This window comes from Megascapheus bottae, chromosome 14 (genome assembly GCF_031878675.1).
Source record: "Megascapheus bottae isolate mThoBot1 chromosome 14, mThoBot2.hap1, whole genome shotgun sequence".
NCBI classification, from domain to species: Eukaryota; Metazoa; Chordata; class Mammalia; order Rodentia; family Geomyidae; genus Megascapheus; species Megascapheus bottae.
Window position 1 is genome coordinate 31,310,209 of NC_143522.1, and position 19,686 is coordinate 31,329,894.

Here is a 19,686-nt window from a genome sequence, read left to right on the forward strand (position 1 = left end):
GCACTCTACCGCTAGGCAAGCACTCTACCACTAGGCTATGCTCCCGGCCCCTCTACCACTTTTATCTACAGCATCACTCCATTTTCTGGTGGTTAGTTGAAGATGACTCATGGACTTTCATGCCAAGTGAGTTTCAATTGCAATCCTTAGATCTCAGGCTCTTGAGCTAATATTACAGGCATGAACCATCAGTACCCAGCTGAAAAAAACTACCTTTTTATACTGCTGATTCATATTGATTTTGTAATATATTTATTACCAGTCCTAGGGCTTGAACCGAGGGCCTGAACATTGTCTTTGGACATTCTCAAGGATAGTGCTCTACCACTTGAGCCACAGCATCACTTCTATCTTTTTCTCTGTAAGTGGTACTGAGGAATTGAACCTGGGTTTTCATGAATGCTAGGCAAGCACTATACCACTAGACCATGTTCCTGGCTCCTTGTATTTTATATATTAAATGTATAGTTTTGAGAATTTAGTTGGGATTTTCAAACTTGAAGAGCAGTAGGAAGAACTGAAGGTTATGCAGAACAAAAAATCTGCTTGGGATTCCAGCACTCATTCTATGTCAAACAATCCAACATAATGGTCCTTCATAGCTTTCTTGTTTCTGTGATCTCTGCTATGGTTGAGGTACTTGTTCTCAGGCATCCTGTTCTTCACAGTGCCTCTGCAGTGTGTAATGGGCTTTTGCCCTTGAGGAAGTAGAGACTAGTAAGGCTTAGTGCAGTCTCCCGTTGCCAGTTCTGGAGCACAGTCTTCCTTCTGACAGCATGTAACCTCTCTGGTTTATCAATCTACCATTGCTTTCTGTTCCTGTCTATCTTAGGGACCCAGACCATAGAGATTATTCTTATATAGTGGCAAGAGTGAGAAGAATCTCAAGTTTAGTGGAAAGGAGATGGATAAGTTGGATCCTGGTGGCTCACTCCTATAATCCTAGCTACTCAGGAAGCTGAGATCTGCAGATCAAGGTTTAAAGTCAGCCAAGGCAGGCAGGAAAATATAAGACTTAATCTCCAGTAAACTGCCAGAGAACTGGAAGTAGTGTTAGAGCACAAGCCTTTAGCAAAAAACTCAAGAGACAGAGCCCAGGCCCTGAGTTCAACCCCATGACGACCCCCCAAAAAAGATAGGTAAACCCAGCCGACCCTCGCTGGCCATATGATTTGAAAATTTGTCTATCAGGGTCTTGAGAATGTGGCATAGTACTGTGCTTCTTGAGTAGCAGCAAGTCAAGGCCTTGAGTTCCAGCTTACATGTCGGAGTAAGAAATAGGGTCCAGTTTTCTGGACTTCATTGTGAATGTGCTAACACATCCCTTAACATTCCTGGAGGAATGGGAGTGATTGCTTATTGTCTTAGATGAGTTGTGTAGTTTTGATGGCATTGGGATTTGCTGTTTACTGTTCTAGTACTCTACCACTGAGCCATGTTTCTGGCCATTTTTCATAGGTTATTTTTAGAATAGTTTACCTTCCTGCCCTTGCTGGCTCCTGTGTCATGATCTGCCTGCATTAGACTTCCCATAGTTATTGGAATCACAGGCATGTACCATTGTCTGGCCTCCCTTTGATGAGACAGTCTCAAGGACCTTCTTTCCCAACCTTGCCTAGAACTGTAATCCTCCCATTCTCAACTTCCATAAAGCCTGCGAAAACAGACAAACCACAAACATGGTGTGCCCAGCTATAGTTTGAGAAAGGGTTTTTAATCAATTATTCTACTCATGCTGTCCTGAAACCATAATCTTCCTGTTCTCATTTCTTTCATGTAGCTAGGATTACAAGTATGACCCACTGACATCCAGCTCTGCCTTGTGTTATAATCAGCTCAAGGAAGCACTATCTGACACACAGATTACAAAAAGTTTCATTAAATTGACTATTCTTTCTGGGCGCTGGTACTGATTACTCAGTAATCCTAGCTGCTCAGGAGATCTGAGATCTGAGTGTCAGGGTTCAAATCCCTCCCAGGCACTAAAGAACCTGAGACTCTTATCTCCAGTTAATTACTAGAAAATGGGAGTGGGGCTGTGGCTCAGGGGGTAGGGTGACCTTGAGCTGAAGAGCTCAGGGACAGTGCTCAGGCCCAGAACTCAAGCCCCATAACCCGCCCCCTCCCCCCCCCAAAAAAAGGTTGTTATGTTCCAGGTGTTCCATAGCTAATTTGTTACAGGACCCACGTGAGTACCACTGGCTCTTTGAACTATACACGAACAGTCACCCTATCCAGTCCTGCCCTTGGCAAGGTTGCCACTCCGCTGCTTTTCTCCTGGTAAACAACCTTTAGAGGGTTTTGTTCCAGTTGCTTAATCTGAATGTTAATACCTTTTTAATAAGGAAAAAGAGATCTGGGTTGAATTCCTGGTTTCTAAGTTGGGTAATTTTGAGTTGCTTTATGATTGCAGAAATCTCTTAAGAGGCTTATGTTGCATTTAAAATTTCTTAAATAGATTTACTTATAAGACTTGAACTTTATCTGTGTTCTTTGCAGCAGGAAGTGGGGTTTTTTTTGGCCAATCCTGGGGCTTGAACTCAGAGCCTGAGCACTGTCCTTGGACTTTATTAAGGCTAAAGTTCTACCACTTGAGCCTCAGCACCACTTCCACCTTTTTTCTATGTATGTGGTACCAAGGAATTGAACCCGGGTCTTCGTGCATGCTAGGCAAGCACTCTACCATTAGGCCAAACTCCCGGTCCTTCCACTTAGGCTTGTAAGTTGTCCTGCTTTTAGTAAATACTCACACATTCTTAATTGTTTTCTAGTTGGTATTGATACTACTTCTCTGAAAACATATATAGAAGTTGTTTATTTAGAGACTGTCAGCTCAAGTTGGATAATCTATGAGATTCTTACCTTCAGTTAACCACTAAAAAGCCGTTGTGGCTCAATTAGTAAAGTTGGAGCTTTGAGCAAAAGAACTTGGGAACTTCAGGACTGTTAAAAAATTTTATTTGTTAGGGTTTAAAGTTTGAAAGCTAGAGCCAAGTGCTTCAGATCATCACTCTGTGGTCCTGCTGCCATCATGCCCTGAACGCACTGCTCACCACCGTTCTGTACTCTACTCTTGGCCCCGTCACAGTTATTCCACAAATCCCTTCAGGTTCCCTTCCAGCAAACTCCCCTGTTTGTTTCCTCTTTCCTCTAGCAGGCAGTGATCCTTTTAAGAAGTAAATCATTTCCTCTTCTCAGCTTCTCCTTTCCTTCCGAAAAAAGCTAGATTTCTTCTTGGTTCCTCTTCCTATATCTCATTGCCCATCCTCATGCCCTGGCTCTCTTGGACTCCCTGGTACTCTTGCTCTTTGCTTTCACTTACTTGAAGTTACATTGTCCCCTCCCTTCCCAGGTCAGCAGAGTACAGACATAGAAATTCATGTATTCTTCCTGTTTTCTTCCTTCTTTCTGCATAGCATCCACAGGGACTTAAAATGATACTTGTTTGTTGTGTTTCTTACCTCCTCTGCTAGAAGAGAAACCCAGGAAAGAGATTGTGCTTGTTCATGACTACATTTTCCAGAGCCAAGAATCGCACCTGCCATTAGTAGGCAGTCAATATGTGGAGAATAGTTGAATAATGAATGTATTCAGGAAAGGTTTTGTGATCATAATCCTGCAAGAAGGACATCCTCTTTTAACACAGATTTAATCCATCTTTGAAGGTAGATTGAAAACACATACCCCTTAAAATGAAAGTTATATAAACATGAGGATTTTTTTTTTTCTTTGGCAGTACTGGGGTTTGAATTCAGAGCCTTGTTTTTACCAGGGTGGCACTCTACCACTCAAGCCACACTTCTACCTCCAGCCCTGTAGTAGTAGTAGTAGTTGTTGTTGTTATTACTTTTACTTTTATTACCGTTTGCCATGGGACTTGAACTCTGCGCTTGGGCATGCCCTGCCCTGTTTTTGTTGTTTGCAACAAGGGCTCATGCTAGTCTTGAACTTGCTGTGTAGCTCAAGCTTGCTTCAAACCGAAGATCTTCCTCAATTATGGAATTATAGTAGTACCACCTTGTCCAGCACAGGAATTTAAGTTTTTTTCCCTAGTTTAAGATATTTGTGGGCCTGGGAGTGTGGCCTAGTGGTGAAGTGCTTGCCTAACATGCACAAAGGCCTGGGTTCGGTTCCTCGGTACCACATACATAGAAAAAAGCCAAAAGTGGTGCTGTGGCTCAAGTGGTAGAGCTCCAGCCTTGAGAAAAGTCCAAGGACAGTGCTTAGGTCCCCACGACTGACCAAAAAAAAAAAAAAAGATTTAGTTCATATTCCACTTTATACCCATATTAAAAAATAAAGTATTGATAAAAGGAAATCATTAATTTATAGAAAACTAGTACTTAGAAGTAGAACTTCTGTTTACTTTTATTTCTCTCAATTATAGGTGAAGTATTTGACTATTTGGTTGCACATGGAAGAATGAAGGAAAAAGAAGCAAGAGCTAAATTTAGACAGGTATGAATTAATATGTCTTCAGTTTGCTAATTTAACAAAGCTACATTTTTATTTTATTTTTATTTATTTATTTTTTTGCCAGTCCTGGGCTTGAGCTCAGGGCCTGAGCACTGTCCTTGGACTTTCTCAAGGCTAGAGCTCTACCACTTGAGCCTCAGCACCACTTCCGGCGTTTTTCTCTGTATGTGGTACCGAGGAATCAAACCCGGGTCTTCATGCATGCTAGGCAAGCACTTTAACCACTAGGCCAAACTCCCGGCCCCGTAAAGCTACATTTTTATTTATTTATTTATTTATTTTACCAGTCCTGGGGCTTGAACTCAGGGCCTAGGCACTGTCCTTGAGCTTTCTCAAGGCTAGTGCTCTAGCACATGATCCATAGCACCACTTCTGGCTTTTTATGTGTATGTGGTACTGAAGAATTGAACCCAGGGTTTTATGAATGCTAGGCAAGTACTCTACCGCCAGGCCACACACCCCACCCACAAAGATACATTTCTAAACCCTCAAGCAAACAAGAGTTTGCTTTAAGTTTCATAAGGCCTCTTGGTTGCAATATGGATTGGCCATCTTGTTCAACTAAAGTGTGTTAGGTGATTTTCCTGCCTAAGGCACTATGTTAGAGACAGCTAAGTGCTTCTCTTTCCTTTTTGTATTTGTTTTTTTTTAAATATATGTTTTATTTAATTAATTTATTTATTTATTGCCAGTCCTGGGCTTAAGCTCAGGGCCTGAGCACTGTCCTTGGACTTTCTCAAGGCTAGAGCTCTACCACTTGAGTCTCAGCACCACTTCTGGTTTTTTCTATGTATGTGGTACCAAGGAATCGAACCCGGGTCTTCATGCATGCTAGGCAAGCACTTTAACCACTAGGCCAAACTCCCGGCCTCCTTTTTGTATTTGATAGATCTGTATCATTGCTAACTTTTGGTATTTAAACTTGAAAGAATCTAGAGTCTTTCAAAGACATTAAACTAAAACTATAGAATTCAGCAAGATGTTGGTAGTCCCAATATTTACTCTTAGTTTTGTCCAGGATAAGCCCAAAGCAAATACGGTTTTTGTTTCCTTTTTTTCAAAATTTTTAAATTTTTGTTGGTCCTGGGGCTAGTACTCTGGGCTTGGGCGCTGTCCCTGAGCACCATTTCCGGCTTTTTTCTATATATGTGGTACTGAGGAATTGAGCCTGCGTCTTTATGCATGCTAGGCGAGCATTCTTACCACTAGGCCAAACTCTCAGTCCTAAATGGACTCATTTTAATAAAATACTCAATTGGAATGAACCTAGGGGCTGATGGTTTGTTAGGCAGGCTCTTCACTTCTTGAGCTATATATACCCCAGCCCAATATTTACTTAAATCATGTGTGTGTGTGTGTGTGTGTGTGTGTGTGTGTGTGTGTGTGTGTGAGTGATATGTGATATGTGCAGCCTTAAGAATTGATAACGATAGAAAACAGAAGCATTGGAAGATTAACTTTGTGCCTCCTAAGTAGTAGGCCTGTTATAGATTGAGACAAGACTCCAAAAACTCAGATTTTAAAAAAATCATTAAATTGGCCAGGCACTGGTGGCTCATGCCTATAATCCTAGCTATTCAGGAGGCTGATACCTGAGAATTGTGTTTTGAAGCCAGCCTAGGCAGTAAAGTCTGAGAGACTTTTTTTTTTTGGGGTCAGTCCTGGGGCTTGAACTTAGGGCCTGCGCACTGTCGTTGGGCATTCTCAAGCTAGCACCTTACTACTTTAGCCACAGTACCACTTCCAGCTTTTTTTTTTTTTAATGTATGTTGTACTAAAGAATTGAATCCAGGTCTTCATGCGTGCTAGGCAAGCACTCCACCACTGGGCCATGCTCTTGGTCCCTATAAGACTCTTATCTCTAGTTAACCACCAGCAAACCAGAAATAGTACTGTGGCTCAAAGCGGTAGAGTGCTAGCCTTGAGTGCAAAAGCTCAAGGACAGCACACAGGCCCTTATAGGCAAGATAATAATCGCCAAATTAATATGACAAGAAGACTTCATTTATATGGTAGCCAGGTACCAGTGGCTCACTTACAATTCTAGTTGTTCAGGAGACTGAGATCTGAAGATCAGTATGTGCATGAAAGCCTTTAAGACTTTCATCCCCAGTGAAACATCAAAAAACCAGAAGTAGTGTTGTGCTCCATGTGGTAGAGTAATATCCTTGAGTAGAAAAGCTCAGGTACAGCACCCAAGCCCTGATTTCGAATTCCATACTTTCACAAAAAGGAACAGGAGTGGCAAATACTATTAAATATTCAAGTTGGAGTTAACTTCTCTGATTTCCAACTAGATTTTTTTTTTTTTGGAGGGAGTTGGTCATGGGGCTTGAACTCAGAGCCCTGTCCCTGAGCTCTTCAGCTCAAGACTACTGCCCTACCCTTGAGCCAAGCCCCAGTTCCCTTTTCTAGAGGTTAATTGGAGATGAGAGTCTCAAGTCCTTTAGTGCCCTGGCTGGCTTTAAACCTTGATCCTCAAATCTCAGCCTCCTGAGTAGCAGAACCGCCGTGCCTGGCTCCAGCTAGAATTTTTAACCTTAAAGAGATGAAATTAGGGCCACAAGTTTGGCCTAGTAGTAGAGTACCTGCCTAGCAAGCATGAAGACCTGGATTTGATTCCTCAGTACCACATATATAGAAAAAGCCAGGTGTTCCCTTCAGCAGCACAGATACTAAAATTGAAACAATGCAGAGAAGATTAACATGGCCCCTGTGCAAGAATGACACCTGACACACAAATTTGTGAAATGTTCTATATCTATCTATCTATCTATCTATCTATCTATATTTGTTTGTTTGTTTGTTTGTTTTTTAAAGGCCCAGAGTTGGGCCTAGTGGTAGTGTGCTTGCCTAGTATCCACAAAGATCCCGGTTCAATTCCTTGGTGAATATATATAGAAAAAGTCGGAAGTGGTGCTGTGACTCAAGTGGCAGACCACTTTGCCTTGAGAAAAGCCCAAGGACAGTGCTCAAGCCCTGAGTTCTGTAGCCCCAGGGCTGGCAGAGTAAAAAGTATAAAAGAAAAGAAAAAGACAGAAATGATGGACTGGGATGAGGCTCAGTGGCAAAGTGCTTGCCTAGCAAGTACACCATCCTGGGTTCAATCCCTAGTACCAAAAAAAGAAAAAAGCAGAAAAAGCCGGAAATGGTACTATTGCTCAAGTGGTAGAGCTCTAGTCTTGAGAAAGCCCAAGAATAGTGCTCTGGCCCTCAGTTCAAGTCCCAGGACAAAAAAAAAAAAAAAAAAAAAAAGATGTCATTAGACGTAATGAATTCTGGAAACTCAAATTGTTTATAGAAAACACTTGTTTGGCCCCTCCATAATGTGTTCTCTGAGTTTTGTGCACACACGTGTTTGCCACACTGGCCTGGGCACTGTCTTTTTAAGTTTTGGACATTCAAGGCTAGTACTCTACCACTTGAGCCACGGTTCCACTCTTGACTCTTGACTGGTTTATTGAGTTCCATAGACTTTCTTGCCTGGGCTTGCTTCAGACTGTGATCCTAAGATCTCAACATCCTGAGCTTAACAAGTGTGAGCCACTGGGACATGGCTCAGTAACTATATTCTTAATTATAAATTGGCCACCTAAAGTCAATATGTTTTGCTTCATACAGCTTAATTTTCTTCTCATCCAAATGAATTTGACATGGAGTCATTTATGTGAATGTGATCTGTTTATCATGTGAAAAGTGTGTGTGACAAACAGGGAGAGCAAACCACAACTAGAGTCTCTCCTATCCACTCCTTGTTATTTAAGCATTTGTTGGAGTATGTCTTTTTTTGTGTGTGTGTGGGGGTGGCGGGGGAGGCTAGTCCTGGTGCTTGAACTCAGGGCCTGGGCACTGTCCCTGGACAATTTTTGCCCAAGGCTAGCACTTTACCACTTGAGCCATAGCACTACTTCTAGCTCTTTCTTTCTTTCTTTCTTTCTTTCTTTCTTTCTTTCTTTCTTTCTTTCCTTTTCTTTTCTTTTCTTTCTTTCTTTCTTTCTTTTTTTTTTGCTAGTTGTGGGGCTTGAACTCAGGCACTCTCCTTGGGCTTTTCTCAAGGCTAGCATTCTGACACTTGAACCACAGCACCACTTCCAGCTTTTTCTATGTATGTGGTACCAAGGAATCGAACCCAGGTCTTCCATGAATGCTAGGCAAGTACTCTACCACTAGGCCAAACTCCCAGCCATACTTCTACCTTTTTCTATGTATGTGTTACCGAGGAATCGAACCCAGGGCTTCCTGCATGCTAGGTGAGCACTCTACTACTAGGTCACGCTCCCAGCCCTTGTTAGAGTTTGTCTTAAGAAAATCACATAAGTAGATTCTTATTTTAAATTTCCTGTGGAAGTTACAAGGAGCAGTATTCATTTGAGAAGCCTATTAGTCAGACACAGAAAGTGGTTTATATGTGTATACTCTATAGCTAGTGGCTAGATTTGCTCTGTGTGTGATGAATGTAATTTGTTGTCACTTGTCTGAGCTCCTTCAGGCCTAGAAGAAGCAAGCATAATAATACTGATTCTACTATGCTGCTTCTAAGTGTCTTACTTTCCATTTGCTTATAAATCATAACTGTTTTGAAGTTTTCCTGTTTATTATACATACAAATAGCACTGAGCCTAATGTTTTATGCCATAAATAGGCCCTTTAACTTCTACAGCAAATGTTTTTTCCCTTTCTACACCATTTCCATCCTTACTTAGTGCATACGCCATTTTAATTTTTTGGTTGAGCACTTTTCAAAGAACGTACATTCCTGCTCCACCTTCTTTGTTTGCTTCTGGCAGACAGTGCCTCTGTTTTTTCCTGGATGACCAAGCGGAATTAGGCTAGCTTCTTGTGTTAACCTGGAAAATATCCAGACTTTCAGCTTCCTAAAGGTCATACTCCTTGCTTAAGAACAGATCCAAAAAAAAAAAGGTAGTAAGGTTGAATATTTTCCAATTATCTTTAGATTGTTTAGAACTTAAAAAAAATTGAGAGAAATGATCTTATAGAAATGGCAAAATATTGTCAAATGTGATTCAAAAGCAGAATCTGAAAATAACCTGTAATCCTAGCTACTCGCAAGATCTGAGGATTGCAGAAAAAGCTAGCCTGGGTCGAAAACCTCCAATTAGCCACCAAAAGAAGCTGAAAGTGGAGGTCCAAATAAAAATAAATAGAGTGATAGAGTGCTCGCCTTGAGCAAAAAAGCTTAGGGACTGTTCCCTAGACCTGAGTGTCATACCATAGTGCACACACACACACACACACTTGCAAAGCCAGGCTTGGTGGCTCATGTCTACTCTGGAGGCTGAGATCTGAGGATCTCAGTTCAAGCCTCCCAGGCACAAAAGGACCTGAGACTTTTATCTCCAATTAACCTCTAGAAAATGGGAAGTGGGATTGTAGTTCCAGGGTATGGCAGTATCCTTGAGCTGAAATGCTCAGGCCCAAAGTTCAAGCCCCATGACCCAAAACACAAATAAATAAATAAATAATAAGGAACAAGCAAGTGTAATCTCAATATCAGAAAGATAAAGTATCACTGCTGAATGAGAAAAAAATTCAGTCATGAAGTAGTAAGGTAAAGGTTCTTGATAAATTTTTGTTTGAGAAAAACAAAGCTATTTTACTTAACCTTTTTTCAAGCAACAATAGTCAAAATTACATCCTGGAGAGAAGAAAGATGAAAGAGGTAACAGATTGTAAATTGACATGTTGAATTAAAACTTCGTACAGTTATCTAAATATTTTGCCATTTCTCTGATCATTTATCTCTCTAAATATTTTGCCATTTCACTGATCATTTCTCTCTCTCTTAAAGATAATAAAAGTAGTGATAAATAAGAACAAAAAATATGTGGGCATCATTGGCACATGCTTGTGATCGTAACTACTCAGGAGGCTGAGAGCCAGAGGATTGCAGTTTGAAGATAGTGTAGACAAGTGTGTTAGAGACTCTTATCTTCAGTGACTGGTTAAAAAGCCAGAAGTGGGGATGTGGCCTAAGTTGTTGAATGCCAGATTTGAGCTTTTTAGCTAAAGGATAACGCACAGGGCCTGAGTTCAAACCCTAGTACTAATATACACAAAAAGGGAAGAAAGCTTCACCTCTCTTTGAGGTTTTTGGGTTTGTTTTTTTTTGATCACGTGTGGGGCTTGAATTCAAGACCTGCTTGCTGTCCCTGAGCCTGTTTGTGCTCAAGGCTGGTGCTCTACTACCTGACCATGGCTCCACTGTCAGCTTTGGAGTGCTAAATTGGAAATAAGACCTAATGGGGACTTTGCTAGCATTTCAGGAATGAGCCACCAGTGCTTGACTTCCTTTTTTGGGGGGCGGGATTGGGGTAGGGGGACTTGAGCTTTAGTCCTGGGCACTATCCCTTAGCTCTTCAATTCAAGGCTAGCACTTGACCATTTGAGCCACAGCATCACTTCTAGTTTTCTGGTAGTTAATTGGAGATAAGAGTCTTAGAGACTGCCTAGCACAATGACTCACGCCTATAATCCTAGATACTCAGGAGGCTGAAATCTGAGGATCACAGTTCTAAGCTAGCCCAGTCGCTAAAGACCATGAGTCTCTTCAGTTAAACACTAGAAAACTGGAAGTGGTGCTGTGGCTTAAGGGGTAGGGTGTTAGCCTTGAGCTGAAGAGCTCAGAGACAGTGCCCAAGCCCAGAGTTCAAGCCCCATGACCCACAAAAAAAAAAGGGGGGGGGGCAGAGTTTGGCCTAGTGGTAGAGTGCTTGCCTAGCATACCCAGGTTGATTCCTCAGTACCAAATACATAATAAAAGCCGGAAGTGGTGTTGTGGCTCAAGTGGTAGAGCTCTAGCCTTGAGAAAGTCCAAGGTCAGTGCTCAGGCCCTGAGTTTATGACCTTAGACTGGCCAAAGAAATAAAATAAAATAAAAAAAGGCATAAGAGGAGCTCTCACTATATAGCCCAGACTACCTGCCTACCTGCCTGCCTTCTTTCCCTCCTTTCTCTTCCCTTCCTCCTTTCTTAGTGATAAATTTTTTTTTGTCTGTTGTGGGGCTTGAACTCTGGGGCTTGGGTGTTGTCCCTGAGCTCTTCAGTTCAAGGCTACCACTCTATTCCTTGAGCCATAGCTCCACTTCCTATTTCCTTCTCTTGTTTTGTGCTAAAATGAGGGCTTGAACTGGGTCTCACACTCTCACTTGGACCTTTCAATCAAGGCTGTCTTTTTACCACCTGAGCCACACACCTTTCTTTTTATTGTTTTGCTGATTAATTGGAGAGAAGAGTCTCTTTGCTCATGGTCATGCCTTGCTGCATAGGAGGCTGAGATCTGACGATCACAGTTTGAAGCCAGCTCAGGTAAGAAAGTCTGAGACTCGAATTAACCACCAGAAAATTGGAATTGGAGCTGTGGCTCAAAAGGCACAAGCCTTGAGGAAAAAAGAAAAAGCTCAGGAACAGTGTCCAGGTCCTGAGTCCAAACTCCATCATTTACAACAAGGGAAAAAAGAAATTCTCACGGATTTGTCTGACTTTGCTAGCTTCGAACCAGGTTCTTCAGATCTAAGCCTCAAAACTTCCCACTCAGATCCTTGAGCACATTCTTTCATTTAGGAATTACCAGTGGTGATTAACCTTGCCTCTGTCTTTTTTAGATTGTCTCTGCAGTACAGTATTGCCACCAAAAACGAATCGTTCACAGAGACCTCAAGGTGAGTGGTCATTCTCCTGAGTAGCTAGGATTACAGGTGTGAGCCACCCCATCCAGCTTCTTTAAATATTTTCCATACTATCTTAACTTCGTCCTTCTGTGCTCCCTTCACAGGAGTGCTGCTCACCGGGGTGTCCCTCTCAGCACACACCCTCATTACATTCACTGTCACTAGTAGCTACAGGGGCTACAATTATCATTGTTTTTGTTTTTGTTGGACATAGGGCTTGTACTCAGGTCTGGGTACTGTTCCTGGGGTTTTTGTTTTTTTTTTTTTACTCAAGGCTAGTGTTCTATCACTTTGAGCCACAGCTCAACTTTTGGCTTTCTGGTGGTTGTTTGGAAATAAGAATGTCACAGACTGTTCTTCCTAGGCTGGCTTTTTACCATGATCCTCAGATCTCAGCCTCCTGGATAGTCATGTTTCCAACCTCGCTCCTTTCCCCCAAATGTGTTTTTCACCCACCTCCACTCTTTGGTCAGACCAGCATCTCACTTGTTTTTTGCTTTATCATCTTCCTTGTTACTTTTTCTATCAATATGCTCTTTTTTTAATATATTTTTATTGTAATTAATAGAAGGGTTACATGATATTTGCCAGATAAATGGTGCATTAATTCCCATACATTGATACCCTTTCACATGTCTTGGTCCCCATTTCCCTTCCTCCCTCCCCCACCGCTCATCTTGTTTTCCCCCGTTCCCTATCCAATTTCAGATAACCAAATACTCAATATGCTCTTTTTAAGACACAATGAGGTTTGTAATTTCTGTTTAACAACTTTAACGAAAATGAGTTCTTTGAGCACAGCTCTACAGCGGCCTATTTGTCTCTCTTTTTGTCCTTACTTGAATGTGTGTGCTTGCCAAACACACCACCACCACCACTACCAGTAGGGCCTTGAACTTGGCCTCCCACTTTTCCTTATCTTTCTTCCAAGGGCAAGTGCTTTACCAGTTGAGCTATACCGACACTTTTTACTAGGTTTTTTTTTTTTTTTTTACACTTTTTGTTTTTACTAGTTATTTAGAGATAAGTCTTTTAGATTTATATGTTTGGACTGGCTTCCATATGGTCCTGAGATCTCACCTCCTTAGTAGCTAGGATTAATGGTGTTAGCGATCAGAACCCAGCTCAGACTGCATTCTGCTTAAAAACATTTTCCCCCCCAGTCCTGGGGCTTGACCTCAGGGTCTGAGCTCACAGCTATAATCTTAGCTACTTGGGAGGCTAAGATCTGAGGATCTTATCTCTTAATTAACCACCAGAAAACTGGACGTGGCATTGTGGCTTAAGTGGTAGAGTGTTAGCCTTGAGTTGAAGAGCTCAGGCATAGTGCCCAGGCCCAGAGTTTAAGCCCAACAACCAAAGGTGGGGGGGAGGAGGTGACATCAGGAGTTTGGCCTAGTGGTAGAGTGCTTGCCTAGCATGCACAAAGACCTAGGTTCTATTCCTCGGCACCACATCCATAGAAAAAGCTGGAAATAGTGCTTTGGCTCAAGTAGCTGAGCTCTAGCCTTGAGACAGCCCAAGGACAGTGCTTAGGCCCTGTGTACAAGTCTTTCATGTGTTCATTATTGTACATCCAGATAACCATCTGCTTTATAGTAGCATCCTGATTCATTGTGGTTAGTGAAAAGTGACTGTGATTTATATCTCTTGAATGATGTTGAGGATTCTCTCCATCCTAGCAGTGCCCTTTGACAACTATTTTAACATCTGTGATCCTAGAGCTACTCAAGATGAAGTGCAAAGCCAGCCCGGTCAGGTCAGGAAAGTCCATGAGAGGCTTTTTTTTTTCTTTGCCAGACTTGGGGCTTTAGCTCAGGGTCTGAGCACTGTCCTTGAGCTTTCTCAAGGCTAGCACTCCACCTCTTGAGCCACAATGCCACTTCAGGTTTTTCTGTGCATATACCAGAGAATCAAACCAAGAGCTTTGTGCATGCATTCTATCACTAGGCCATGCTCCCAGCCCCACACGAGAGGCTCTACTTTCAGTTAACTACCAGAAAACCAAAACTGGTTCTGTAGCTTAAAGTGGTGTAGAGCACTAGTTTTGAGCATAAAAGCTCAGAGACAAACGCACAGACCCAGAATTCAAGACCCATGGCTGACACCCTGTCCCCTTTCCCCACCCCTACCCCCCCAAAAAGTCTTTTTTTTTTTGTAGGTCATGGGTTTAATTGGAAATAAGAGTCTCTGGTCGTTTTGGGGGGTTGGGGGGGGCGGCTTGGGGCTTAGACTTGGTCTGGGTGCTATCCCTAAGCTTTTCAGCTCAAGGCTACTACCGTACCTTTGAGCCAAGCCCCATTTCCTGTTTTCTAGAGGTTAATTGGAGATAAGAATCTCAGGTCATCTGTGCTAGGCTGACTTTGAACTTTGATCCTCAGATCTCAGCCTCCTGAGTAGCTAGGATTACAGGCAAGCGCCAGTGAGCCCTGTTTTTTTCTTTTTTTCCTTTCTTTCTTTCTTTCTTTCTTTCTTTCTTTCTTTCTTTCTTTCTTTCTTTCTTTTTTTTTGCCAATCCTGGGCTTGAGCTCAAGGCCTGAGCACTGTCCTTGGGTTTTCTCAAGGCTAGAGCTCTACCACTTGAGCCTCAGCACCACTTCCGGCTTTTTTCTATGTACGTGGTACTGAGGAATAGAACCTGGATCTTTGTGCATGCTAGGCAAGCACTCTATCAAACTCCCAGCCTCTTTCTTTTTTTTTTTTTAACAACCACTACCACCACCACCTCCTCCTCCTTCTTCTCCTCCTCCTCCTCCTCCTGCTGCTGCTGCTGCTCCTCCTCCTCCTCCTCCTCCTCCTCCTCCTCCTCCTCCTCCTCCTCCTCCTCTTCTTCTTCTTCTTCTTCTTCTTCTTCTTCTTCTTCTTCTTCTTCTTCTTCTCTTTCTAGTCTTGGAACTTGAACTGAGGGTGTAAGCTCTTCAATTCAAGGCTAGTGCGCTCCCATTTGAGCCACAGCGCCATGTCCAGCTTTTTTGTGTATTTTATTGGAGATGAGTCTAACAGAACTTCCTGCCTGGGCTGGCTTTGAACCTTGATCCTCAAATCTCAGCTCCCTGAGTAGCTAGGATTACAGGTGTGAGCAGCTGACGCTTCGCTTACAACCTTATTTAGTGGAGTCAACTTTCCCCTCCTTTGAAATTATGTACACACACACCCTTTTTTTTATTTTTTTATTAAAGAATTTATTAACACTGATTTTTACATCATAGTTCAAATGACATGTTTAACAAACGTGTTCAAGAAGGGAATCTCTATATATAATCACTGGCACTTAGTTTTTAGAGCATAATCAAAATTAGGCTAAGGGTTTGTATATCATAGATACATACTAATTTATTAAATAAAACCTGTCTATAGAGTCATAGGTTTTTATGTCTATGTAGTTATGTTTATATTTCCAATACCATGTCGGTAGCATTGGGTATGCAAATAATTAAGTCCTCGCTCTTACACCACTTTTTGTACAGAAACACTTAATGATTAAATATTAAAAGAATTGTCAAAAGTTTATCTTGACCTTGGGGTATTTAATATTTAAATTTATTTTTAGTCTATATTTGATATCTATATTTGACTATTGGTGTTCTAAAACTGAGAGTTCTAATTTGTCTTTTTTTTTTTTCCTCAAGAAAGTGTTTTCTGATTTTTAATTAATTTGGAGACATTTACCATATGTTGTTGGAAAAGGCTTTTCTTCAGTTCCTAATCCTGTCATAGTTAGAATTTTACTTAATCTTTGTCTTGATGTTTTTTTTCTCTAGGCTGAAAATCTATTGTTAGATGCGGATATGAACATTAAAATAGCAGATTTTGGTTTTAGCAATGAGTTTACTGTTGGAAGTAAACTAGACACGTTTTGTGGTAGTCCTCCATATGCCGCCCCAGAGCTCTTCCAAGGCAAAAAGTACGACGGGCCAGAAGTCGATGTGTGGAGTCTCGGCGTCATTCTGTACACCCTAGTCAGTGGGTCACTTCCCTTTGACGGGCAAAACTTAAAGGTATAAGAATTAGTTGCTGTTGTGTTCTTTTTTCTTTGCTGGTCCTTGGGCTTGAACTCCAGGTCTGGGCACTCTCCCTAAGCTTCTTCCATTCAAGGTGACCACTCTACCTCTTGAGCCACAGTGCATTTCAGGCTTATTTTGAGTAGTTTATTAGAGATAAGAGTCTCATGGACCTTCCAGACTAGGTTGGCTTCAAACCTTGATCCTCAGATCTGTCTCCTGAGTAGCTTGGATTACAGATGTGAACCACTGACACTCAGCTCTGGATTAATACCACCTCAGCTTTGGAGTTTTCAGTGGGTTTGGGGTTTGTTGTTGTTGTTTTATTTGATTGACCCTAGCTTTCTTTCCTTCCTATGTGCCCAAAGGAACTGAGAGAGAGAGTATTGAGAGGGAAATACAGAATCCCTTTCTACATGTCTACAGACTGTGAAAACCTCCTCAAACGCTTCCTGGTGCTGAACCCAGTAAAACGCGGCACTTTGGAGGTAACTGTACCAGTGGGAAGGGAGAGAATTCACAGCACTTGGCTTTGTTTCTGTGATATGCTAGATGCTTATTTGCCTAGGGTTTTTTCACCAGGAAGTTAAAAAAAAAGAAAGAAAGAAAGAAATTAAGCTACCCTGAGGAATAATCAATGAAATGTTGAAAGTAAAGTTTCTTAATGATGAAGCTTCTTAGTGATTATTGGCTTGTTTTATTTTACTTCAGCAAATCATGAAAGACAGGTGGATCAATGCAGGGCATGAGGAAGATGAACTTAAGCCATTCATCGAACCAGAACTAGACATCTCAGACCAGAAGAGAATAGGTAATTATTCTGTGTTTCCATGATATGTATATTTCTATAAGTGAAATACTTGCTTGACATCCATGTGTGTGTATTTCAAAAAGAAGTAAAGGGGAAGTAAGCACAAGATTTGTGGACCTTCTTTCATAGTGCCTGTAGTTCCCTGTTGTAGCACTCATTAACTCAGAAGAGAGACAGCTGCGTGTTCATATTAGAAAATGGGGAATCCTTTATGTTAAATAAGAGAAATTATTTTGTCCTGTAACAGAATTAGTTCTTAGAAGGTAGGAATACTATAAACCATATTTTACCCTTCTTTTAGATATTATGGTAGGAATGGGATATTCGCAAGAAGAAATTCAAGAATCTCTTAGTAAAATGAAATATGATGAAATCACAGCTACGTATTTGTTGTTGGGGAGAAAATCTTCAGAGGTAAGAGTAATCGGAGAAGGGCTGGGTATGTGGCTTAGAGATAGAGTGCTTGCCTATCATGCATGAAACTCTGGATTCCTCAGGACCACATAAACAGAAAAAGCCAGAAGTGGTGCTGTGGTTCAAGTAGCAGAGCAGTAGCCTTGAGCACAAAAGCTCAGGGATGGGGTGGAAGTTTGGCCTAGCATGCTTGAAGACCTGGGCTTGATTCCTTGGTACCACATATATGGGGGGTGGGAGGGTGGGAAGCAGCTCAGGGACCATGTCAGGCCCTGAGTTCAAGCCCAGGACTGGCCAAAAAAAAAGTGTAATCAGAGAAGAGCCAGAATACCGTTTTTATGTTCATTATCAGTTTATATGAATTCTCTTTACAGTTTTTTTTTAAATGTGTGTATAACATATGAAACATATCATTAAAAATAATGTACCTTTAAGTAACAAATCTAACTCCCTTAGCCATTACAAACTGTTCTTATATAGTCTTTATGTTAGTGCTATAAAACTGGTTATTCATAATTAACCCATAGTTGCTAATAGATCTGAAATTATGAACTGGCAATGTTAACAGTGTCTCTTGCTATTTGGAAAACCCTAGAAAGATCACTTTTGTGAGTTTTCTCAGCCATTAGAAAAATAGTTGTGCCTGAGTTCAGGTTTGTCTTCTTCTGTCTTGATATCCTTTCCTAAGTACATGTTAAGTACATGAGAGGTGTGTGGGTCATGAGAAGCAAGTTCTTGACAAACTACTGGGATCTGTATGTCTGCCATTCTTCTCATTTTCCCACAGCTGGACGCTAGTGACTCCAGTTCTAGCAGCAACCTTTCACTTGCTAAGGTTAGGCCAAGCAGCGACCTCAGCAACAACACTGGCCAGTCGCCTCACCACAGAGTGCAGAGAAGTGTTTCTTCGAGTCAGAAGCAGAGACGGTACAGTGACCACGGTAAGTCTAAGGCCTTTCTAGTGCCTTCTTTGAGAGTGTCCTCTTATAAAAGGTTTGCATATTTGGAGATTGGCTTAATGTCTGCTCTTACATGTGTTGACATGATCAGAGCTTTGATCTTGGCACATTTGGTAGGCTTTTGCTCGGGAAGGCTTAACTGAGTGAAAACTTCACCCTCACTGTCCAGAGCAGCAGGGTTGGTAGGTTGCACCCTCTGTGATGGTGTTAATGTTCTCTGTATAGTTTGGACTGTTGTGAGTCATGGGAGGCTAATGAGATTGGAGCTGAGGAAATGAGTCACTTTTTTGGGGGGAGGGGGCAGTCTTGGGCTTAAGCTCAGGGCCTGAGCACTGTCCTTGGACTTTCTCAAGGCTAGAGCTCTGCCACTTGAGCCACAGCACCATTTCCAGCCTTTTCTACATCTGTGGTACGAAGGAATTGAACCCAGGTCTTTGTGCATGCTAGGCAAGCACTCTGCCACTAGGCCACACTCCCAGTCACTTTAAAAAATTTCAATAAAAACTGGGCCCCAATGGCCACGCCTATGATCCTAGCTACTCAAGAGGCTGAGAACTGAGAATCGCTGTTCAAAGCCTGCATCAGCATTAAAAGCACTAAAGTCCGTGAGACTCTTACCTCCAACTAACCACCAGAAAACCAGAAGTAGTGGTGTGGCTCAAGGGGTAGAACAATAGCCTTGAAGAACTCAGGGACAATGCCCAGGTCCAGAGCTGAAGTCCTATGACTTAACAAAAAATCAAAACAAAACAATGAACCATGATCATTGGATACCATAATGGTCAAGACTACCTTGGTGAATATACAGTATCTATACATTCTTGCCTCAATACACAAATTGAGTATTTACTGTACCTACTCTTGCTGTTGGTGTGGTTAAACCACCTCCATTTTCATGCTTTACCTTAAGTTGCTCCATTATGAGGTGGATGGCCACAACAGGTATGCTTCCCAATCCCCACGGTTATTCCACTTTCAACACCATCTTGTATTGAGTCCTAAGATACTAGCATACTGTGTAAGCTTATGCCTGGGAGAGCTAAGCTCAGAAGTGGTGTTGTGGCTATCCTTGAGCAAAGGAAGTTCAGAGACAGTATCCAGGCCCTGACTTCAAGACCTAGGACTAACTCTTTAAATTAAAAAAAAAAAAAAAAAAAAATCAATCTTAGTTGGGCCAGGTGGCTTACCCTTGTAATCCTAGCTACTTAGGAGGCTGAGATGCAGGGATCTCAGTTCAAAGCCAGCCCAGGCACTAAAGACTCTGAGACTTTTTAACTCCAATTAACTGGAAGAAAACCAGAAAGCTGAGGCTCAAAGGGATAGGGTAGTAGCCTTGAG

At 41.8% G+C, this 19,686-nt stretch overlaps 1 protein-coding gene and 1 non-coding gene across 10 annotated transcripts in view; both read left to right on the top strand.

The window, feature by feature from the left end:
- Mark3 (microtubule affinity regulating kinase 3) overlaps positions 1 to 19,686 on the top strand; it is a 71,751-nt gene that overhangs the window by 24,476 nt on the left and 27,589 nt on the right. For all 9 annotated transcript variants that reach the window (XM_090344893.1, XM_090344896.1, XM_090344895.1 and 6 more), the window contains 7 exons: positions 4,388 to 4,458; positions 12,098 to 12,154; positions 15,925 to 16,161; positions 16,533 to 16,652; positions 16,876 to 16,975; positions 17,277 to 17,389; positions 18,177 to 18,330. In XM_090344893.1, coding sequence (XP_090201019.1) covers positions 4,388 to 4,458; positions 12,098 to 12,154; positions 15,925 to 16,161; positions 16,533 to 16,652; positions 16,876 to 16,975; positions 17,277 to 17,389; positions 18,177 to 18,330 — 852 coding nt within the window. The remainder of the gene's footprint in view (positions 1 to 4,387; positions 4,459 to 12,097; positions 12,155 to 15,924; positions 16,162 to 16,532; positions 16,653 to 16,875; positions 16,976 to 17,276; positions 17,390 to 18,176; positions 18,331 to 19,686) is intronic.
- Positions 7,128 to 7,234, top strand: LOC150054951 (U6 spliceosomal RNA). The gene has a single exon (XR_016537756.1). It is a non-coding gene; the product is annotated as a U6 spliceosomal RNA (small nuclear RNA).